This window comes from Actinia tenebrosa, unplaced genomic scaffold (assembly GCF_029948245.1).
Source record: "Actinia tenebrosa isolate PJP-AT-01 unplaced genomic scaffold, QUT_ActTen_1.0 PGA_scaffold7__59_contigs__length_16204524, whole genome shotgun sequence".
NCBI classification, from domain to species: Eukaryota; Metazoa; Cnidaria; class Anthozoa; order Actiniaria; family Actiniidae; genus Actinia; species Actinia tenebrosa.
The window spans coordinates 13,301,529-13,319,985 of NW_028292584.1; the positions used below are offsets into that span (position 1 = coordinate 13,301,529).

Sequence of the window (18,457 nt, forward strand, 5' to 3'; positions counted from 1 at the left end):
ATATATACAAGTTTGCTGATGGATTTGTTTGATTATTCACTCTTACACAAAAGTTTTAACTGCATTACATTGGCACATGCTCGAAAATTATCTGCTAGTCAATGGTTCGTGTACTTTATTTATTTATTTATTTAATTAGTTTCCCCATATATTAAACTGGAAATATAATAACTGGGAAAGAATACTGTGATATATATGACAGGGTGACCGCAACAGCGTGAAGCCAATTACTGCGGGCCCAAATAATGTCTTAAATGAAACTTAGTGCATAAAGATAATTTAAGTAGATATATTGACACATTTGAATCAAATAACTAACAACAGGAGGTAGCAAGAGTGAGGCTTCTGCAAGAGTTACATTTTAAACAAACTGTTTTAAAAGTACGTGGGTCGTAACAGTTGTAACTGTCCAGTGACGTTACTTAGTAACTTAACATGGTTTAAATGTGTTGAGCTTGTCCATGTTCAGATTTAGTTCATCAGCGAGAGCGTTCCATATTCTAGTTGTCCTGATGAGATAGGATTTCTGGTACGTAGAGGTCATACACTGACGTACTGCGTACTTGACAACATTACTGTTTGATGATCTTGTTGGTCGTGTACGTCGAGGAACTGGTAGTAGATTAGGCTTCACGTGTATCAGGTTGTGCGTTAGTTTAAAGAAAAAAATCATGTCAAGGTATTCATGCCAGTAAGTTATTGGTAGTAAAGACAGAGTTTTCATTCTCGAACTGTAAGAGACGGTGGATGAGAATGGCAGTTTGAGGATGTATCTTGTGGCACGTCTTTGTGTTCTCTCAACTCTTGATATTAGTTCAATAGACTGTGGTGCCCATATTTGTGATGCGTATCCAAAGTGAGCACGAACGAGAGTAAGATACAGCGTTCGTCTCACGGAGATACTTTGGATGTATCGAGTGTTTCTTCTGACGTAGCCCAGCAGTTTGTTAGCTCTAGCTGTTTGTTCAAGTACCTGCTTGTTCTTTTAACAATTTACAGAGATGCATCATCCACACAACCCAAATACTCGGTTTTTAACATGAAATCCAAATACGTTTATACATAATAAAATAATTCACAAACAGTCAAGATGGGTGCTGCTGACAAGTGCATAGTTACAATAGAATTTTGGGCCTCCTGTGTTCCTAAGAAAAGCTGCCGGTCTGCCATTGTCAGCTAAGTTTCATTCAGAGGGCTTCTGCAAATGAATACTGTTTAAAAGATTGATATTTCGGAGAATTTATGAGAAATAAAGGTAGGCCATAGATAGGGCCATAGGTAGGGCCATGGCCTAGGTCCAGGTTTTCGTTACATTTCGGGGGTCCAGGTTTTCGGCACACACGGGGTATGGTGGTGATTATAATATAAAGTATCAAAATACGAAAGCTCTGGGATATATATAGTCGTTCAATCTAACAAGTGTTTATCATCAGGGGTTAAGACACAAGATAGAGGTCAGTATTCGACCTACACGTTTCAAAACTTCTAGCGCCAGAAGCTCAACCCTACGTAACGAAACTGGCGACCATTTTGCAATTCAATTCCTCTTCGAATTCAATGTGGCAGCAAACACTACTTTGTAAGCCATAAAACGACCTTCACATCTGACCACTCCAGCTAACTCAAATTAAGTCGACCTAAACTTTTCTCGATCGATATAACCAGTCCTTTCACCATTTACATGTATAATAGCGCACTTTCCGCACTTTCCGTTCATTAAACATCTAAATATTTTCCACCGATTGTTGTGATTGGATGGCGCCTAAAAATGTTTGATTCCTTTGTTTCTACAGACGGCTTTGATTGGATAGTTTTGAAAAAATGTCAAAAAACCATCAAAGTTTTCATGGTTCGAGTGTCCGCACTGTAAACATTTCGGTGGCTTTAAACTTCGAAAGTTTCCACAGTAATCTGTGTTTGTTTTCATAAGGGAATTTTAATAAAAGTGATTAAAATATAGTCGTTTCGATTTACTGGTAAAAATGTCTCAATGTTCGAGGAACTTAATTCTTGGGCCGTTCTGAGGATTTGTAAACACACCGCTCAAGACTTCTCACCTTTCCTGGTCTTTGCCTATATTAATAATGTTAATAATAATAATAATATAACTTTATTTAACGAGCGTGGCATACATTTCTGGTAGCCCAGTAGTTTACATTATGGCCCTCCTTTATTCGATAGATTGACCAGCTTTCTCTTAACTTAAAAACTACTCTCCATAGCAACTCCTTGGAATATTCTTGAGTCGCTTTAGATTTTCGGGGAAAAAATGCGTTGATGACCGACGCTTGAGTGAGCGTGTTCGTAGACTAATTTGTATAAACCCTAGATAATTCAGAAACGGTTCAGAAAAGACCAAATTTCAATAAAGTTTAAAAACGGCGGGTCGCGATACAACGATTTTTGCTGCAAGTGGTTGCTACCACATTTCGCTATAAAACCTATACATTGATATAATTTGAAGAGCATTGTGCGCGAAAACGAGATTGGTGACCGCTTCTTTTTATTGCAGTTTTTAATTGTTAATTGCATAATCGAATGAAAAAAATCTTATAACAGTTAGTTTGCTCTTAATAATCAATTGATGTTATACCGATTAACAACTATCTAGTCAGTTCTTACCTGCGCTTATCAGAAGGCTTGAATGTATTACGAGAATTGCCAGAGAATATTCCATCTTGTTCACACTTAAAACAATGTTTGAGTTGTAGTCCTAAAATTATATATGATATTCCCTAAAGCTGCCAAGCATAAACACCCATAACTTAGATTTATTCATAAACAATACACACGAGAATTCAGTTACTTCCTCGTTCCCAGGCTCACGTCGATGTTTATTTTGAATCGCGTGACGCAACCAAGTCGACTGGACACGACTGACACGAATAATTCTTGGAACCTTCCAGGTTTAGAAAGTCGCTGCCAGACGCTATCCGTGGGATGAAAAAGAAACCGTTGTGTGTCTCTTTTTGCTGTAAAATTAATATGAATGTTATATTCATCGCTGCTTTTTCTACTTTGCTTTGTCAGAGCTCAGGTAATAGCTTGGAATGCGGTTTAAAATCTAAAACTACTGGTTCAAAATTTAGGTATGTAATTTTGTTTTCCTTGTCGATGCAGCTTTCACTTGGCTGCATTCAAAAGATTCCGTAAACTTCGTTCAAGGTGAAGCTGCTCGACTTAATTGGACTGTTGATGTAGGTGCTAATTTTACTTGGAGTTCCGTGGGAATAAGAAGGAACAAAGTTAAAACTGAAGCTGGAAAACAAGAAGTAATTAGACTAGTCGAACAATCAGGAAGAAAAGACGTCTACTTAACTAATGGAGCTGCAGATCTGGATTTGAAAGTTACATCTTCTTTGAATATTGTAAACGTCGCGTTTGAGTTGAGAAACCTAAGGGTTGCAGACGAAATGTTTTACAGTATATATGTGATGAACACGGACTTCAGGTTTGCTATTAATTACACGATGGTGATAGTGAACGGTGAGTTACGATATACGTGTTTTGTACAAGTAACCTCTAATATAAACTTACAGCCATTATCGATCACACGCGCCCTCTAGCGATCGTTTCTGTCGCGACGAAGGTTTTGGTGGACGTCAATCACAAAGCGTTTCATAACATTGTCGGAAAACACAAAGCTATTCTATAGGTGCCTACAGAATGTCATGGAAACGCCTTGATTGGCGTCCACCAACGCCTTGATTGACGTACGTCTCGTTGATCCACACTACTTTGACAATGTGATGATGCAATTTATCCTCAATAAAAGGACAGACACATAAAAAAGTGATGTGTATTTGTTGAATAGACGAGCTATAAGTGACTAAATCTGAATTTTCCATCCAAAATCACCATTCCTGTCCGTGTGGACCTTGGTTCTAGTCCTTTATACATTACCTTGTAATCTCCAGCGACCAGAAAACCTATTTTGAATTGAATTTGAAACTAAGGAGGTCAAAATAATTTTTTGTTTACTCATTTTTACAAAGTCAATATATTTGTCAATTTTGAAACAAAACTGACAAAGTCATGCAATAGAAATCTTAGCATGTTTCGAAAAACACCCAAATTTACCTCAAAATTTGCATGAAATTACAAAATCTTTTGTCAGAGTATAGAAAGATTGTTAAAGTAAGATATTATTTGGAGAAATTTTCAAAACAACATTAATGAACGGTAAAAAATGAGATGCGCCGAGATGTGCAGTAGCAAAAGTCCGGAAATACCTTAAGTTACACCTATTTCGTATCTTGTAGTAGTATTTAAAAAAACAGTGTCGGTCGGGGATCAATCTTCAATCAAGTTTCAATCTCATCTTGAAAAAAATATACGTACATTGATTTCTCCAGGTTTATGTAGAGACTGGCAGATGGAACTGACACATTTCATTTATGCACAGTCAAACTTCATAAAACTTAGCATTACTGTAAAAGTTAAAGCATTTAATTTCTTTAGTGCTCCCCTGGATCTTGAAATATTAATTCTCAAGAATTCCAAAAAATTCTCGGTCTGATCTGCTGTAAAATAATATTCTCAAAAATTCAAAGCTTTGAATCATGAAGGTGAGATTCCCAGAAATTCCCAAGAGCTATAACCTTAAAGCAGTCGAGTGCTAAAATTTAATTTGCAAACTGGAGAATTGTTGAGAATTCCTAGGAATTCCAAGAAAGTTGGGAATCCAGTTTGCAAGGGCTTCAACATATTAGGTATATTTATGATCTAGGCATACATGTAGAGTCAATGGTTATGATTTTTGCAATTTAATATGTTTGCATTAAATGAAACCAAACTGCTAGTGTTACTAATATGATTTCAGAGCTAGGATGGGACACTCTTGAATGTAGATATAGGGGAGCACGAATGTTTATAATGATGATGTAGCATGATAAATATTTCATGTTCATAGTAGGGCATTGTTTTCATCCTGAGTCATACAGCTTGTATAGAGCGTATTCAGTCACGTGACCTATTCATTAATCGGCCGCCATATTGGTGCACATGTAATACAAATAAATTACAAAGCGAAGAGGTTAAGAAGGAAGGAAGGAAGGAAGGAAGTTTCTTTATTTTGCCACGGTAAAAACATCAGTCGATTGCCTAAAAATATTTAAAAGTAAAGATTTACGATTAAAAAGCTAGTTACTGTTTTACATGTCTGCCGTGGAGCCCTTAGTTACAACTTTTCTTACTGTACAAACTATCAATTTCCGTTTTAAATTTTCGTACTGACTTGATCTCTTTTATATTTAACGGTAGGTCATTCCACAATTTTGCCCCACTATAGCTGAATGATCGTTTTAGATATTCAGTGTGTGGCTTAGGTATTGACAGTTTATGATCATGATTTCGAAGGTTGTATTTAGTATGGTAGTCGGAGAAAAGGTTTTGTAAGTAAACTGGTGTACGTCCCTGCATCGTCTTAAACATTAGTAGGGCTTTTTGTTTTTTACGACGAACTGCAAGTGTATCCCAGTTTAATTGGTCAAGGAGATGGCTAGATCTTATGTCATAGTTAGATCTTGTGATAACTCTAGCCGCTCGATTTTGACGCTTTTGTAGTTGAACACATAGTTTATCACTTAATCCATCCCAAACTGCACTACAATAGTCCAGTTTGGGTAGAATGAAGGCTTCGTAGATTTGGATGGCACTATCGGTCGAAATAAATGGGCGAACACGTTTTAGAGCCCCTATACTTGAAGAGATTTTCTTCGAAATGTTGTTAACATGTTCTGACCAATTAAGGTTTTTATCGATAGTGACACCCAAAGATTTGGTGTGATCAACTTGTTTAACGCTAGCTCCATTAATCGCAATATTAATAGTGGAATCGCATTGCGCTGTGAACTTTTGGCGGGACCCAATAATCATAAATTCCGTTTTCGCTACATTCAAGCTTAGCTTATTTGCTAAGAACCACTGATGTATATTAGTGAGTTCAGTGTTGATGCTTGGTTCCAAGTCTCCTACATTTTTACCATGAACGCTGATGCTGGTATCATCAGCAAACATTCTTGTTATGGCTTGCGCCAAACAATTTGGTAAGTCATTAATATACAGGAGAAATAAAAGTGGGCCTAAATTACTGCCTTGTGGTACACCACAAAGAAAATGGTTTTATGCGCGATAGTCGGTTGTGGGACCCGAAGTGGGCGAGATAAAGGTATTCATATGGCAAGGATACCTTCCATTATCACAAACCAAGGCGAAGAAGTGAAAAAATTGTCTGAGGAACGTCGAAATTCGTGGATTTCGGCGATTAGTAGAGAAGACCTTACCGACGCCATTTTGGAAAGTGGTCGCGTTTGTGGAAAGCATTTTGTTTCGGGACAACCAGCTCCTCTAATGCAAAGAAATCACCCAGACTGGATACCGTCATTGGATTTGGGCCATAATAAACGTGCTTCGGGGGAAAAGTATCTCTCAAATTTAGAAACAGCCGATAAACGTGAGAAGAGAGCAAGGGGCTTAGAAGCGAAGAGAGAACTTGCAAAAGAAGAAGAACTCCAACGTGAGGCTGAGAGAGAAGCTAAAAGACAGAAGAAGATAAAAGATATGCCATTTAAAACAGATTCACAATCGAGAACCATCGAGGCTGAGACACAAACTGAGGAGTTTGATTTTTTATTTCACAACTCAAACAACAAAGCCGCACGTTATGATCAGAGCGAATTTGTTAATGACGATGGAAAGGTGAGATTCTACACTGGATTGCCGACTTTTGGTATATTAAAAGTCGTTTATCAGCATGTTTCACCACATGTTCCGAGGCGATCACCTACTTTGTCTTCATTTCAAGAGTTAGTACTTACTCTCATGAAGCTAAAATGGAACATGCCAATGCAAGATTTAGCTTACCAATTTGACATATCTCAAGCTACGGTATCCAGAATATTTTTAGCGTGGATGACAGCCTTAGACATAAGACTTGCTCCATTAATAAAGTGGCCTGAGCGTGAAGAATTGTGGCGTACTATGCCTCAGTGTTTTCACTTTGCATTTGGAAACAGAACCACAGTAATTATTGATTGTTTTGAGGTTTTTATAAATAGACCTTCTAATCTAATGGCAAGAGCACAGACATATTCTAACTATAAAAGCCACAACACAGTGAAAATACTAATTGGTGTAAGCCCCCAAGGAAGCATCTCCTTTGTTTCAGAGGCATGGGGTGGCAGGACATCTGACAAGTACATTACTGAACACTGTGGCATCTTAAAAAAATTGTTACCTGGTGACCTTGTTCTGGCAGACAGGGGGTTCACTATCCAAGAATCCTTAATGTGCCAAAGGGCAGAACTTGCAATGCCTGCCTTTACAAAGGGTAAAGACCAGTTGGACCCTGAGGATGTCGAGAGAACACGGGGCATAGCTAATGTCCGAATCCACGTTGAAAGAGTGATAGGGCTTTTGAGGCGAAAATACTTGATTCTTTCTGGAATACTACCTATAGACTTTTTGAAATCTGACCCAAACAGATCTGAAGAGGGTAAGAAACCAGTGATCGACAGAATAATAACAGTCTGTTCTGCATTGACAAACCTTTGTCCAGGAATTGTACCATTCGATTGATTGTAGTTTATACACTTCTAGGAACTGTACCATACGATTGTCTCTTTCAAAATTACAACAAAGAAGATAGTCAAATTCCTGTATAAAGGTTTTTAAATGCTGCACTTTATCTAAAAATTAGTGTTTCCTATATTATTCCTTTGAGAAAAATATGAAATTTAGTAGAGTACAAACACTAACAGTGTGCAACATAAATAGCAGTAAATAGTGCTGAATTATGCTAATCCTTTAGTTTTTATATTATTAATTGGTGCTATTTAGCACTGAATAGTACGAAGTATTGCACACGTTTAGTGTCTGTACTCTATAACAAATGGACTTTCGCATGAAATATATAAGGTGAAATATGTAATATATTTATTTATAGCTCCTAGAGTCATTATTTTATTATCTTTCCCTCAATCAAGCAACATCTGTTTACTTATTTTTATTAATTATTATATGTATGTATCAATATTTACATTTTTGAATTCAAGATTCAAAATAAGTTTTTTTAGAATGAATCAATTCAAATTAATAATTGAAAGCTAATAACAAAATTATTTAGTAAGAGTGATAAAAAAAGAGATATTGGTGAAATTAAGCTTTTCCTTCATTTATCAACATGCAAAGAAGTTCAAGTGGTAGGAAAAGGGGACATCTGTCCACTTTTTAGGCAGTGTAATAAGTGCAGGCGCATCTTAGGAATATCATAATTTACATGTTCTGGATTTTGTCCATGAACTAGACTTGTTGCATAGGCAATTGAGAAGACACCGCAATCACTGCCATTCTGTTGTTGTTGAACGGGTACCTGGGTTACACCTCTGAACATTGGTCCTGTTAAATTTTCAGCCAGATCTAGTATTTCTTGTGTTATAGGAGACGATAAACTGTTTAAAAGATTAACATAACCAGGAAAACTGCCTATGGATGTCATGCACACCCAATGATTATTGTTAATGTGAACTATCTGAATAAAAGGTCCAGACATTATATCAAATTGTCTTACTGGTCCAAGAGTTGGTCTTTGAAATCCTTCAATTCCATTGCTTATTTTTCTTAATAATATATGAGCCTCATGTATAATAACACAGTCTAACCATCCACTTGGAGAAGCGATTAGTCCATATTCATAATTACCAAGTTTTCCAACAGGTGCATGCTTGTCACGGGGTTGCTTGTTAACATGGTGGACAGTTTTTACATACTGAACTCCTGAAGGACTGTAGCTTCCAGTACATGTAACATTTGATGTAGCATTAGGATTAACAGATGCTCTAGAATTAGGGTTAACAGAGGCTCTAGCATTAGGATTAACAGAGGCGCTAGAATTAAGGTTAACAGAGGCTGTAGCATTAGGATTAACAGAGGCACTAGAATTAGGGTTAACAGAGGCTCTAGCATTAGGATTAACAGAGGCGCTAGAATTAGGGTTAACAGAGCCTGTAGCATTAGTGTTAACAGAGGCGCTAGAATTAGGGTTAACAGAGGATCTAGCATTCGCATTACTTACAGAACACACTGGGCACAGCCAACTGTTACTGTTATTTGGCATTCGCTTTCGCCCAAGGCATGTCACATGAAAAAATCTGCCATTGCTACAGCTTTCATTTGCACATTTCACAAGCTTGTCTTCGCTGTTTGGAGTAGCCTTGCATACGCAAATGCACTTGAGCTTCAAAGCCTCATTATTTAATGATCGTCTTTTACCTCCTCTCTTGAACTGTGGTAATGTTCTGCAATTAGGGCAGTACCAAGTTTTTGGAATGCCACTGACTCCCAGACATGACAGATGGAATTGACGGATTACACAGTCAGGGTTTGAACAATGAACAACTTCTTCCTCAGTCATCTGTCTGCAGTAACAAACAGCATCCTTCTGTGCCAAGTTGTGAACATTCCTCCGCCTTGTGTACCATCTACCCAGTACTTCTGGTAGCACACCAACCCTCCAGAATGTTTCAAGTTTTGGCAGAACTTCATTCCAATGTTCTATGTCTGGAGTAATTCTTTGACCTACAAGTGCCATCTCATTATTGTGTCCAACAGCACAGACAACAAAATCACAGTACTTCAACTTTGTTGTGAATAACTGTTGCTGTACCTGGTAATAGTATTGGTGTTTTTTTATTAATTCAAATTGATTGTTTTTGTTCTTCTTTAGACATGAGGATGGCTGTTTAACATAAGTATCAAAATCAAAGTTCTCAATGCAGAGGGGACACTTAACTTCACCACACCCTTCTCCGCAGCAATCACATGAGCATAAGAAGTCAGGGGTTGCATGCAACCAGGGATAATCCTCATTTATGAATGTACCACAACTTAAGACTTTGTAGTTCACGTGCTTAGTTTTCATGAGCTGTTCATATGCATGTATCGCCCCTGCTTCATGTTTACATCCATGAACTACTGCTTCTTTTGTTAATTTGTTAAGCTCTGGATAACAAATTCCTTGTATCAATGACTGTGCAGGAAGTGAAGGGTCCGTAGAGGCAGCAGCTTTATTTTGGGAAGCCCCGATTCTCCCTGCTCTGTGTTTAAAGAAGTTGTTGCCTTTAGCTTGTTTTAGTGTGTCTTGTTGGACTCTGTCGATTTGTTCCTTCGTAATTTCAATCTTGATGTCTTGGCATACTTTAACTAACTCATTATAAGGCAACTTTAAATATTTTACATCAAAGAGATCCATCACTGTGGGTATTTTGCGGCTTGAAAGAACGTAGCTTTCAGCATAAGGAGAAACTAGGGAGAGTATGACTGGCTTCGACTGACATTCACTAAGTTCTTGATACAACTTCGCCATTTCCGGTTCACTCGGCGCAGGCACTTCAACATTACAGTCAGGTTTTTCTCTCGAGTTTGTTTTGGTTTCAGATAGTTCAGGTAATCTGTCTATACTTTCATCTAGGTAGGCTTTCATTTTTTTGGCTGATTTAAAGTTGATATCGCTGACTCTAGCATACTCGACATCGTTCGCGAAGGTTGGTATGATCCACGAACACTTCATTTGAGTGCACGAAAGCTTTCCGTTTACCTTGGTCCAAGCCTCAAGGTAAAATAAAACACTTGCAACATGGGAACAAGATTCGGCTAATCCTGCCTTACATCCCAAACAGTGAGCACAGTTTATTGTTCCATCGTTTTCTGTAATAATTCATACTGAAATCAATGTGTCATTCATTCGTTGAGAATGTCGCACCTTGGCCAACACAACAAACTTGTCTGCAATTTTGTGCCCTTTTACGTCGCTTATAAAGCCTGAAACCATTTGGTTATATGCCCCAAGACTCCTGAAAGCTTTAAATTGCTTCTGAGTATAGAAACTAGTTTCTAAAACTAGATAGCAAAGTAAATCAGTTGATTCGACTGGTGGTAGGCAGTCCGGCTCGACACGTTTCCCCTCCATCAAGACAGGATCGATTCCAATCTTCTCAATTTTCTCCATGTAGCGCTGTTTTACCTTTCCTTCTAATTTTTTAGCATATTGTGAAAGAGGAACAGATAATTCTTCATCATTATTAGCTGAAGAAATTGAGGAATCTCGAAAAGAAGTCATTTTAAATTTAGCTGTGAGAGTTTTGTTTACATATGATACAAGTGGGTAGATGTGCTCCAAAATGGCGGCCGATTATGCCGTGACGTCACATGAATACGATCTATTGATCCTGATGTTTTTGTCTATTTCATATGCAAATCAAGCAATGTCTTATAACTTCCTGTTTTATATCCTTCAATTTTTTTTACCAAACACTTGCTAGAAGGGAAACAATATTAGAAAATCAGTATCCATTTAGTGGTTTCTACAGTATCTGCAAAGTATTATACTTATGCTTTTAAACTTATTGTGATACACAAAGTATGGGTGGTTGAGATTTTGGCATAATATGTTTGTAACATGATTTTGTGAGGTATATTATACGGATGACTAATTTTCACAATACTGCATCAAGGGCTGTTGCATGCAATTTGAATAACAGACAGCTATGTTGGTGCTGGGTCTCAGAACTTCATCTAAAAACAAATAAATAAAAGAAAATAAAGTATTAAGGACGGTGCCTACTATTGTCCACGCGCACACGTACTGCGCATCTACATTTGAGGAATTTCAAAATTTATTACTCGAATTGCACGAAACAAAACGTTTATTTTCAATAAAAGTTAAAGCATAAAACGATCTTAAGTAACCCAGGCTTGTTAAAGAGATAATTTGCTAAGGTTTAAGCATTATTGACAAAGAATCATAAGTTTATTTGGGGAAGTTTTGAAAAAATGGCAGACTCATAGCTCTAAAAAACCAAATCCTTTCAATAATAAAGCTTTTTACCGAACGTTTCTTTAGATTTAATCCTATAAAACTTGAATAAACAAACAAGAAATACATATGAAATTGAAAATTTACCATTTATTAATATCTAGTTGTGTAATTATAGTTTTGAAAATCTTTTTTTGGTCGCTAAACACTTTCATCATGAAATTATTTTACTTTGGAGTTCTCAATCTAAAAAATCATCTTATTACGTACCAAATATTTCAGAAATTCCTTTCTTCTGTTAAGTAAAAAGTCGATAATAACTTCACTTCAAACCCAATAGTCTTCCTGGAACTATAAAGCTTATAAATATCGAGTTTTTCTCTGTGTTTTTTGCTTGCATGGCAGGAAGCAGCATGTTTAGCTTGACGTGCAAACGCGCCAAAAACAAAGTTTGTCACGCCGTTTTTTATGCTGTGTAACGCTTGTCACGCATTCGGCATAAGACTTATCCCTAATAATGTTCTTTAAAAATTCGTATCTCTTAAAAACGCCTGGATACCCATATTTTTTCTTCGTTTAAATGATAGAGTAAATGCTTAATTAGCCTCGTGAAATGAAATTTATAAAAAATAATTGCTTTTGAAAAGAATATGGACACAATCTTTATGTACCTACTGATCAAAAATAGGGAGCACGAAGCTAAAAAATTATATATATTATAGCCAACTATTAAATTCATGGTAGAATTGGGTATATTTTAGTAAAGAAACAAAGTGTCAGTTATTTAGGACGATTTAAATTAGAAATTTCTCAGAATCATTCGAAAAGAAATTTTTTTCCTGGTGTTAGTAAAAACATGACGTCATCACTTTTTAACGATTTTTAAGCCTTATTATTTCTTTTAAATGCATGGTGACCCCTACTTTTCTAACCAGAATTTGACAACCCTTTGATAGGTTAAAATAATTCACATAGTCATTTAAAAAAATAATTGATTCTCAATTAGTAGGCACCGTCCTTAAATGACTTTAATTTCCATTTTTTTCCTTCTGGTAAAATGCTTTCGATTTCATTTAAGAGGCTGTCTCTGTAAGAACCTCATAACCATTTTGGGTGAAAAAATAGATTTCTTTCAAACTTTGTGTGTGAGTGTGCCCTTCCAAGGTTATTTCCAAAACACATTTTGTTTTGTGTCTCGGTGCTTTTTTGCAAAGTTTCAGGGGGGGTCCCCTTGGGGGCCAAATTAGTGATTTTGACTACTTCTCATTCATTAAATTTGGGCGATGTTTAAAAATTCGTAACTCCATAACAAATCATCACAACACTAAATCCTTCCATATTATGGTAGATATATATCTTATGCAAAGATGAGTAGCCTTAAAGTTAAATATGAACTTATTTATATCTAGATATTTTAATTTTACCGACCATCGATAATCGACTTTGGCCAGTTGGCTAAAATATGGCTTAGGGAAAAAAATCCAAACTCAAAAGTTAGACTTCATAGGACTATAATATTTGAGTACTGCAGAGATAAAAGGTAGTTCTTACAGAAATTAAAATAATATTTTGCGGCCAGCAGGTTTTGAGAAGTGAACAGGTCGACAAACTTTCAGTATTTTTGAGATTTAATGTGTTTATACGTCAAAAAGGTGCAAATAGTTTTGAATGCGATTTTTTCTTTAAATGTATATTAAATTCACTGTTTAAACTGGTCTAATATATTTTAAAAACATTTTAACCACACAAATTGTAAAAAACGGTTTCAGAAAACAGTATTGGAATCGAAATACAGCACTCGGTGAAAAAGAGACCAGTGCTGTCTATCATAGTGTTATCTTAAATTTTATTTTCTATACTTGTCAAGAGAGATACTTGCCCAAAGTGAAGTGAAAATTAATTTGTGGTTCCCATGCATGATGTATCTTTATTTTAAAAGTCTAAGATTATAATGGAAGTTTTCCACTGATCATTTTCTTTTTTACAATCAACATTTTATTTTATCAGTAACACTAACACTATTATACTGTTTTAAGTTATGACCACCTGATAGATAAATGCAACAAATTGATGGAATTGTGAAGAATGAAAAGCATATAATATTCTAACTCAAAACTAAGGCTCAGCATATACACCAGTTTTGGACAATTAAGTTTGTGCTTGGAGACTTTGCCTCTCTTTTTGACAGCTGTTGCTGATTAATAAGACTTGTTGATGATAAAAAAAATAATGTATATACGTGTCACTTATATATGTTGTTTCATTGGCTTGATTTGGTGTTCAGCATTGCCTGGGGAGTGGAAGACAGGAGGGTCTATATTTTTTTAAGGGCATGCATGCCCTCATGGAATGATCTTTCATTGATAAAATGAAATGAGTTATGTGGATTGCAGGCATCAAAAAGATTTTAAAAAATAAGAAATAAAACGATTGAACAAAAGGAAATATCTTGGATTAAAATGATTAATTTCCTTATTTCATTAACAATGTCGAAGGACATGAAAGTCATTCTTCAATTCCAAACATAGTAATCAAAATACAAAAGAAAGAAATTTGCCCTACTGATAAGATGAGTGATTAGTGATGTCTATAAGTCTGTTTTCTTGTACTAGTGGTGTACTATATAATGTCAAGTGAAAAAACCTTTTTCTTTAATGATTAGATATTGGGCTTTTGTTGCTACATACAGAATTTATTTGCTTATTCTTTTTTAGTACTTATCATTTATTGTCTTTGCTGTATAGACTCCTGTCATGGTGGTGTTGCAGTAACTTAATGTAATGTTTCTTTATAATCTATTAAAATAAATTTGGGTTTTGAACTATATATAGATTAAAATTTAATGCATCAGTTATTAACATCAGCGTAAGAGGACTTTTAAAGCTCACTATCTGAGCCATGCTTAGATAGAAGCTGTTCACAACTCTAGCTAAGTGAGCTAAAAAATAGGAAATGTTATAGTACATTATTATCATTTTATGGTGCATACCTTAAAAATAAGAGCAATATTCAGATTTTGTTGGCTGGTGCAATAAAGTTGTGCACAGTATTATCTTTCACACACACACACAATAAAAAGAAAAATAGGAGAGAAAAAAAAAAAAAAAAGAAAAGAAAATGTATTTGTTACCAACTGCATGGAGCATTAGAAACTTAAAATATAAATTTTATACCAGCTATGCAGTGTTTACTTTGGACATTAAGATCTATATTATATCAGTAGTATTATAATAGTATGGTTTGTAACTTTTCTGAGAGACCTTAAGAATTGTTGCGATATACTTCCGGTTATGTCACTTCCTAATTGTCATGAATAGCAACCACATGTAAGCCTCTTGAGAGGGACATTAAAGAACATGGCTTCTCGGAACAAAACTTGGTAGTTTGATGCAGAGCTGTAACGAAACAACAATTAGTATATCATCAGTTTATGAGCATTTACCACAAAAAAATATTGACAATATTTTAAATTATGTATGAAAGTCACCAAAATATTGTATTTGTAACTACCAACTTGCAATATGAATATTACTAATACTAAAAAATGATTCATTATTTTGACCATTAAGATATAGGATTGTATATTAAATTTTATAATGATGATGTCACAAGACAAATATTTCATGTTTATAGTAGGGTATTGTCTTAATCTTGAGACGTGCGACAACCTCTATCGATCCTGCTGTTATGTCCATTTCATATTAAAATCCAGCAATGTCTTATTGATAACTTCCTGTTTTGTATGCTTCAATTTTTGTTACAAAGTGCCTTGCTAGAAGAAAAGAAATCAGAAAATCAGCATCCATTTACGAGTTAAAACTGCAAAATATTATTTTCATTAAAAAAAAACTTTGGGTATGATTGTGTTTTATAGATATAGAGTGAATGGTTAGGATCTTTGCATGATATGTTTACAGAATACTGTGAAATATATTATACAGCTATGCCTAATTTTCAAAATAATATGCCAAGGGCTGTTAGGTTGCAATTTTAATAATAATGAAAGTTATATGAAGCTGGGTCACATAATGTCATGCCTAAAAGCAAAGAAAACATGCAAAAAGAAAGAAAAAGAAAATATTTTTTTTCATTTGACTTGTGTTCCATTGGAACAGCACACCAAATAAGTTGATCACCAACTAACCTACAATTCAAATACAAACAAAATATGATGAAAAGAATGCCTAATTTGGCAAATGCCCTAGTTTTATAATGACCAAAGAGTATAGCAGAGGGTTTAACTGTCATAAACAAACTTTATTTGAGGTTTCTTCCCGTTTTTGCTGTTTTTGGTCCTTCTTATACAAACAGACTCACAAGGAAAATTTTATATTTAAGGTATACTAAATATCTATGTGATAAAGACAAAAAATATTGCAATGGAAGTTTATGAATAAAAATAACTATCAAGCTCTTAACATGTGATAGTCTCTTACCACTTTTTCATATCGTCGTTGTTCCAATTAATGTCTTAATTCGTGGTTCAGCAATCAGAACTCAACATTGCCTTGGAGGGGTACTAGGGGAAGGGTTGGGGGTTGGGGTGGGGGATTGACAACACCATCAGTCTTGTTCAAGATTACTTGCATTCAGTTTATTTGCATGTAAGTAAGTTAAACACTAGCTACCAATATATTGCAGCATTAATTTAGCTCACTAAAAAAATTTTTATTTGAAAATCAATATATAGCATAATGATATTTACAATGATGATGTAGCATGAGAAATATTTTATGTTTATAATAATGAATTGTTTTAATCTTGAGTCATATGACCTGTATTGATCCAGCTGTTATGTCTATTTCATATGCAAATCGACCAATTTTATATAACTTCCTGTTTGATATCCTTCATTTTTTTGTTACCAAACACTTGGTTAGACAAAAAGAAATCAGAAAATCAGTATAGATTTAGTGGTTTCTACATTAACTGCAAAATACTCTATGTTGTGTTTTTAAACATACTGTGATAGACATAGTATGGGTGGTTGGGATTTTGCATAATATTTTTGAACATGATTTTGTAAAGTTTATTAATATGGATGCCTAACTTTCACAATATTATGTCAAGGGCAGTTGCATGCAATTTGAATAATAAAGACCGCTATGTTGGTTTTAGGTCTTCTCAGAATTCATCTAAAAGCAAAGAAATAATTAAATTAAAGAAGAAAATAAAATAAATGACTTGTTATTTTTTCCTTTGTGGAAAAATTATTTCAATTAATAACAGCTGCACAGAATGACTCATTTTTAGCATAAAATTAAATTTGATATGGGAGTGGAAGACAGGAGGATATATATTTTCATAAGGGCATGCATGTGCTCATAGAAAGATTAATTGACAAAATGCAATAAGTTATGTGGTAATGTAGGCATCAAAAAGATTAAAAAATAAGAAATAAAATGATTGAAGAAAAGAAAATATTTCAGATTAAAATGATTAATTTTCTTATTTCATTAGCAATTTTTCAAACCACATCAAAGTCATTATCCGAACATAGGATTCAAAATACAGACAAAATTAAAGTTTGCCTATTGATATGATGAGCAAGTAGTAATGTCTATAAGTCTGTTATCTTGTATTTGTTGTGTACTACAGTATATAATGTCGAGTGAAATGCCCTTTTTCTTTAACAACTAGAAATTGGGCTTTCGTTGCTAGATTTTATTTGGATAGATGTTATTTATTGTCTTTGCTGTACAGACTCCTGTCATGATGGCATATGGCAGTAACTTAATATAATGTTTCTTTATAATGTAATAAAATAAATGTGTGTTTTGAACTATAGATTAAAATCTGATGCAACAGTTATTAACAACAACGTAAGAGAACTTTTATAGCTCACGCATTATTTATCTCTTAGAAAGAAGCAGGACAGGTCTTTCATGATGATAGAATGTCATTTGATATATGTTCCTGAAGAGAGTAGTCGAAAAAATAAGATTGTGAATTTAGTTATCTGATGCAAAGATGAGAATATGTGATGCAGTTAGTTAACCTTTGTAGCAGAGGTCTAGGTACTATTTTTATACAAATTAACAAAAAAATATGTATTTAAAGAATTTTCTATTAAATTCAAAACTCAGAAACAACTGCAAATGACTCATTTCTAGCATAAAACTCAATTGTAAATAATAATAATGGCAGCATTCAATGAAAAAAAGAAAAAGAAAAAATCTTGAATTTTATTTTCTATGCTTAATGTCATGTGTTAAAATGTGCTTTATGCTAGACTTGCCCAAAGTCGACTTTAGCTTGTCTCCAAAGGAACTTTTTGTATTAATTTTAATTTAAAGTAGATAATATTGGCAGTTTTCCACTGACCAGGTCAATTTCTTTATTTCATGTTTTCTTCATTATTTGATATTATTTCTTAAGCTACAGACCGTTGTCACAATGATTTTAAGGTTCAGTAATTACTTACACTTATAATACGTTAAGTTAAAACCACCTGATAGATAAATGTAGAATTAATATATCAAATAGTAAAGGCTGTAAAGAAATATTCTGACTCAAAAGCAAGGCATACAATACTGTTATGTTTTAAGCTACATTAGTTTTGGACTAAGTTTGTGGGGACTTTGACTCTCTCTTCAATGTTGTTTCATTAGCTTGATTTGGTGTTTAGCATCCAGAATAAAGGTT

General features: G+C 34.7%; 3 protein-coding genes, 1 long non-coding RNA gene and 1 pseudogene across 12 annotated transcripts in view; 2 read left to right on the forward strand and 3 right to left on the reverse strand.

Annotated features, from left to right (window-relative positions):
• The window catches only part of LOC116295322 (uncharacterized), a 44,617-nt gene extending 41,857 nt beyond the window's left edge, over positions 1–2,760 (reverse strand). For both annotated transcript variants that reach the window (XM_089039830.1, XM_089039831.1), the window contains exon 1: positions 2,623–2,760. In XM_089039830.1, the coding sequence (XP_088895956.1) occupies positions 2,623–2,677 (55 nt within the window). In that variant the 5' untranslated portion in view covers positions 2,678–2,760. The remainder of the gene's footprint in view (positions 1–2,622) is intronic.
• A 137-nt stretch (positions 2,761–2,897) lies between these two features.
• Positions 2,898–18,457, forward strand: part of LOC116308680 (basement membrane-specific heparan sulfate proteoglycan core protein) — a 46,677-nt gene continuing 31,117 nt past the window's right edge. For all 8 annotated transcript variants that reach the window (XR_016121682.1, XM_089039813.1, XM_089039816.1 and 5 more), the window contains exons 1-2: positions 2,898–3,037; positions 3,121–3,486. Coding sequence is in view for 7 of the 8 variants with exons in the window: in XM_089039813.1 (XP_088895939.1) it covers positions 2,941–3,037; positions 3,121–3,486 (463 nt within the window). In the remaining variant the exon portion in view is untranslated. The remainder of the gene's footprint in view (positions 3,038–3,120; positions 3,487–18,457) is intronic.
• LOC116302069 (uncharacterized) lies at positions 5,181–8,560 on the forward strand. The gene has a single exon (XM_031711268.2). The coding sequence runs from the start codon at positions 6,118–6,120 to the stop codon at positions 7,576–7,578; it is 1,461 nt and encodes a 486-aa protein (XP_031567128.2). The 5' UTR covers positions 5,181–6,117; the 3' UTR covers positions 7,579–8,560.
• On the reverse strand, positions 8,195–11,135 carry LOC148905693 (uncharacterized; annotated as a pseudogene).
• LOC148905694 (uncharacterized) lies at positions 13,471–16,326 on the reverse strand. Its single transcript, XR_016121688.1, has 3 exons — positions 16,249–16,326; positions 15,481–15,584; positions 13,471–15,207 (listed from the first exon to the last, which is right to left on the reverse strand). It is a non-coding gene; the product is annotated as an uncharacterized LOC148905694 (long non-coding RNA).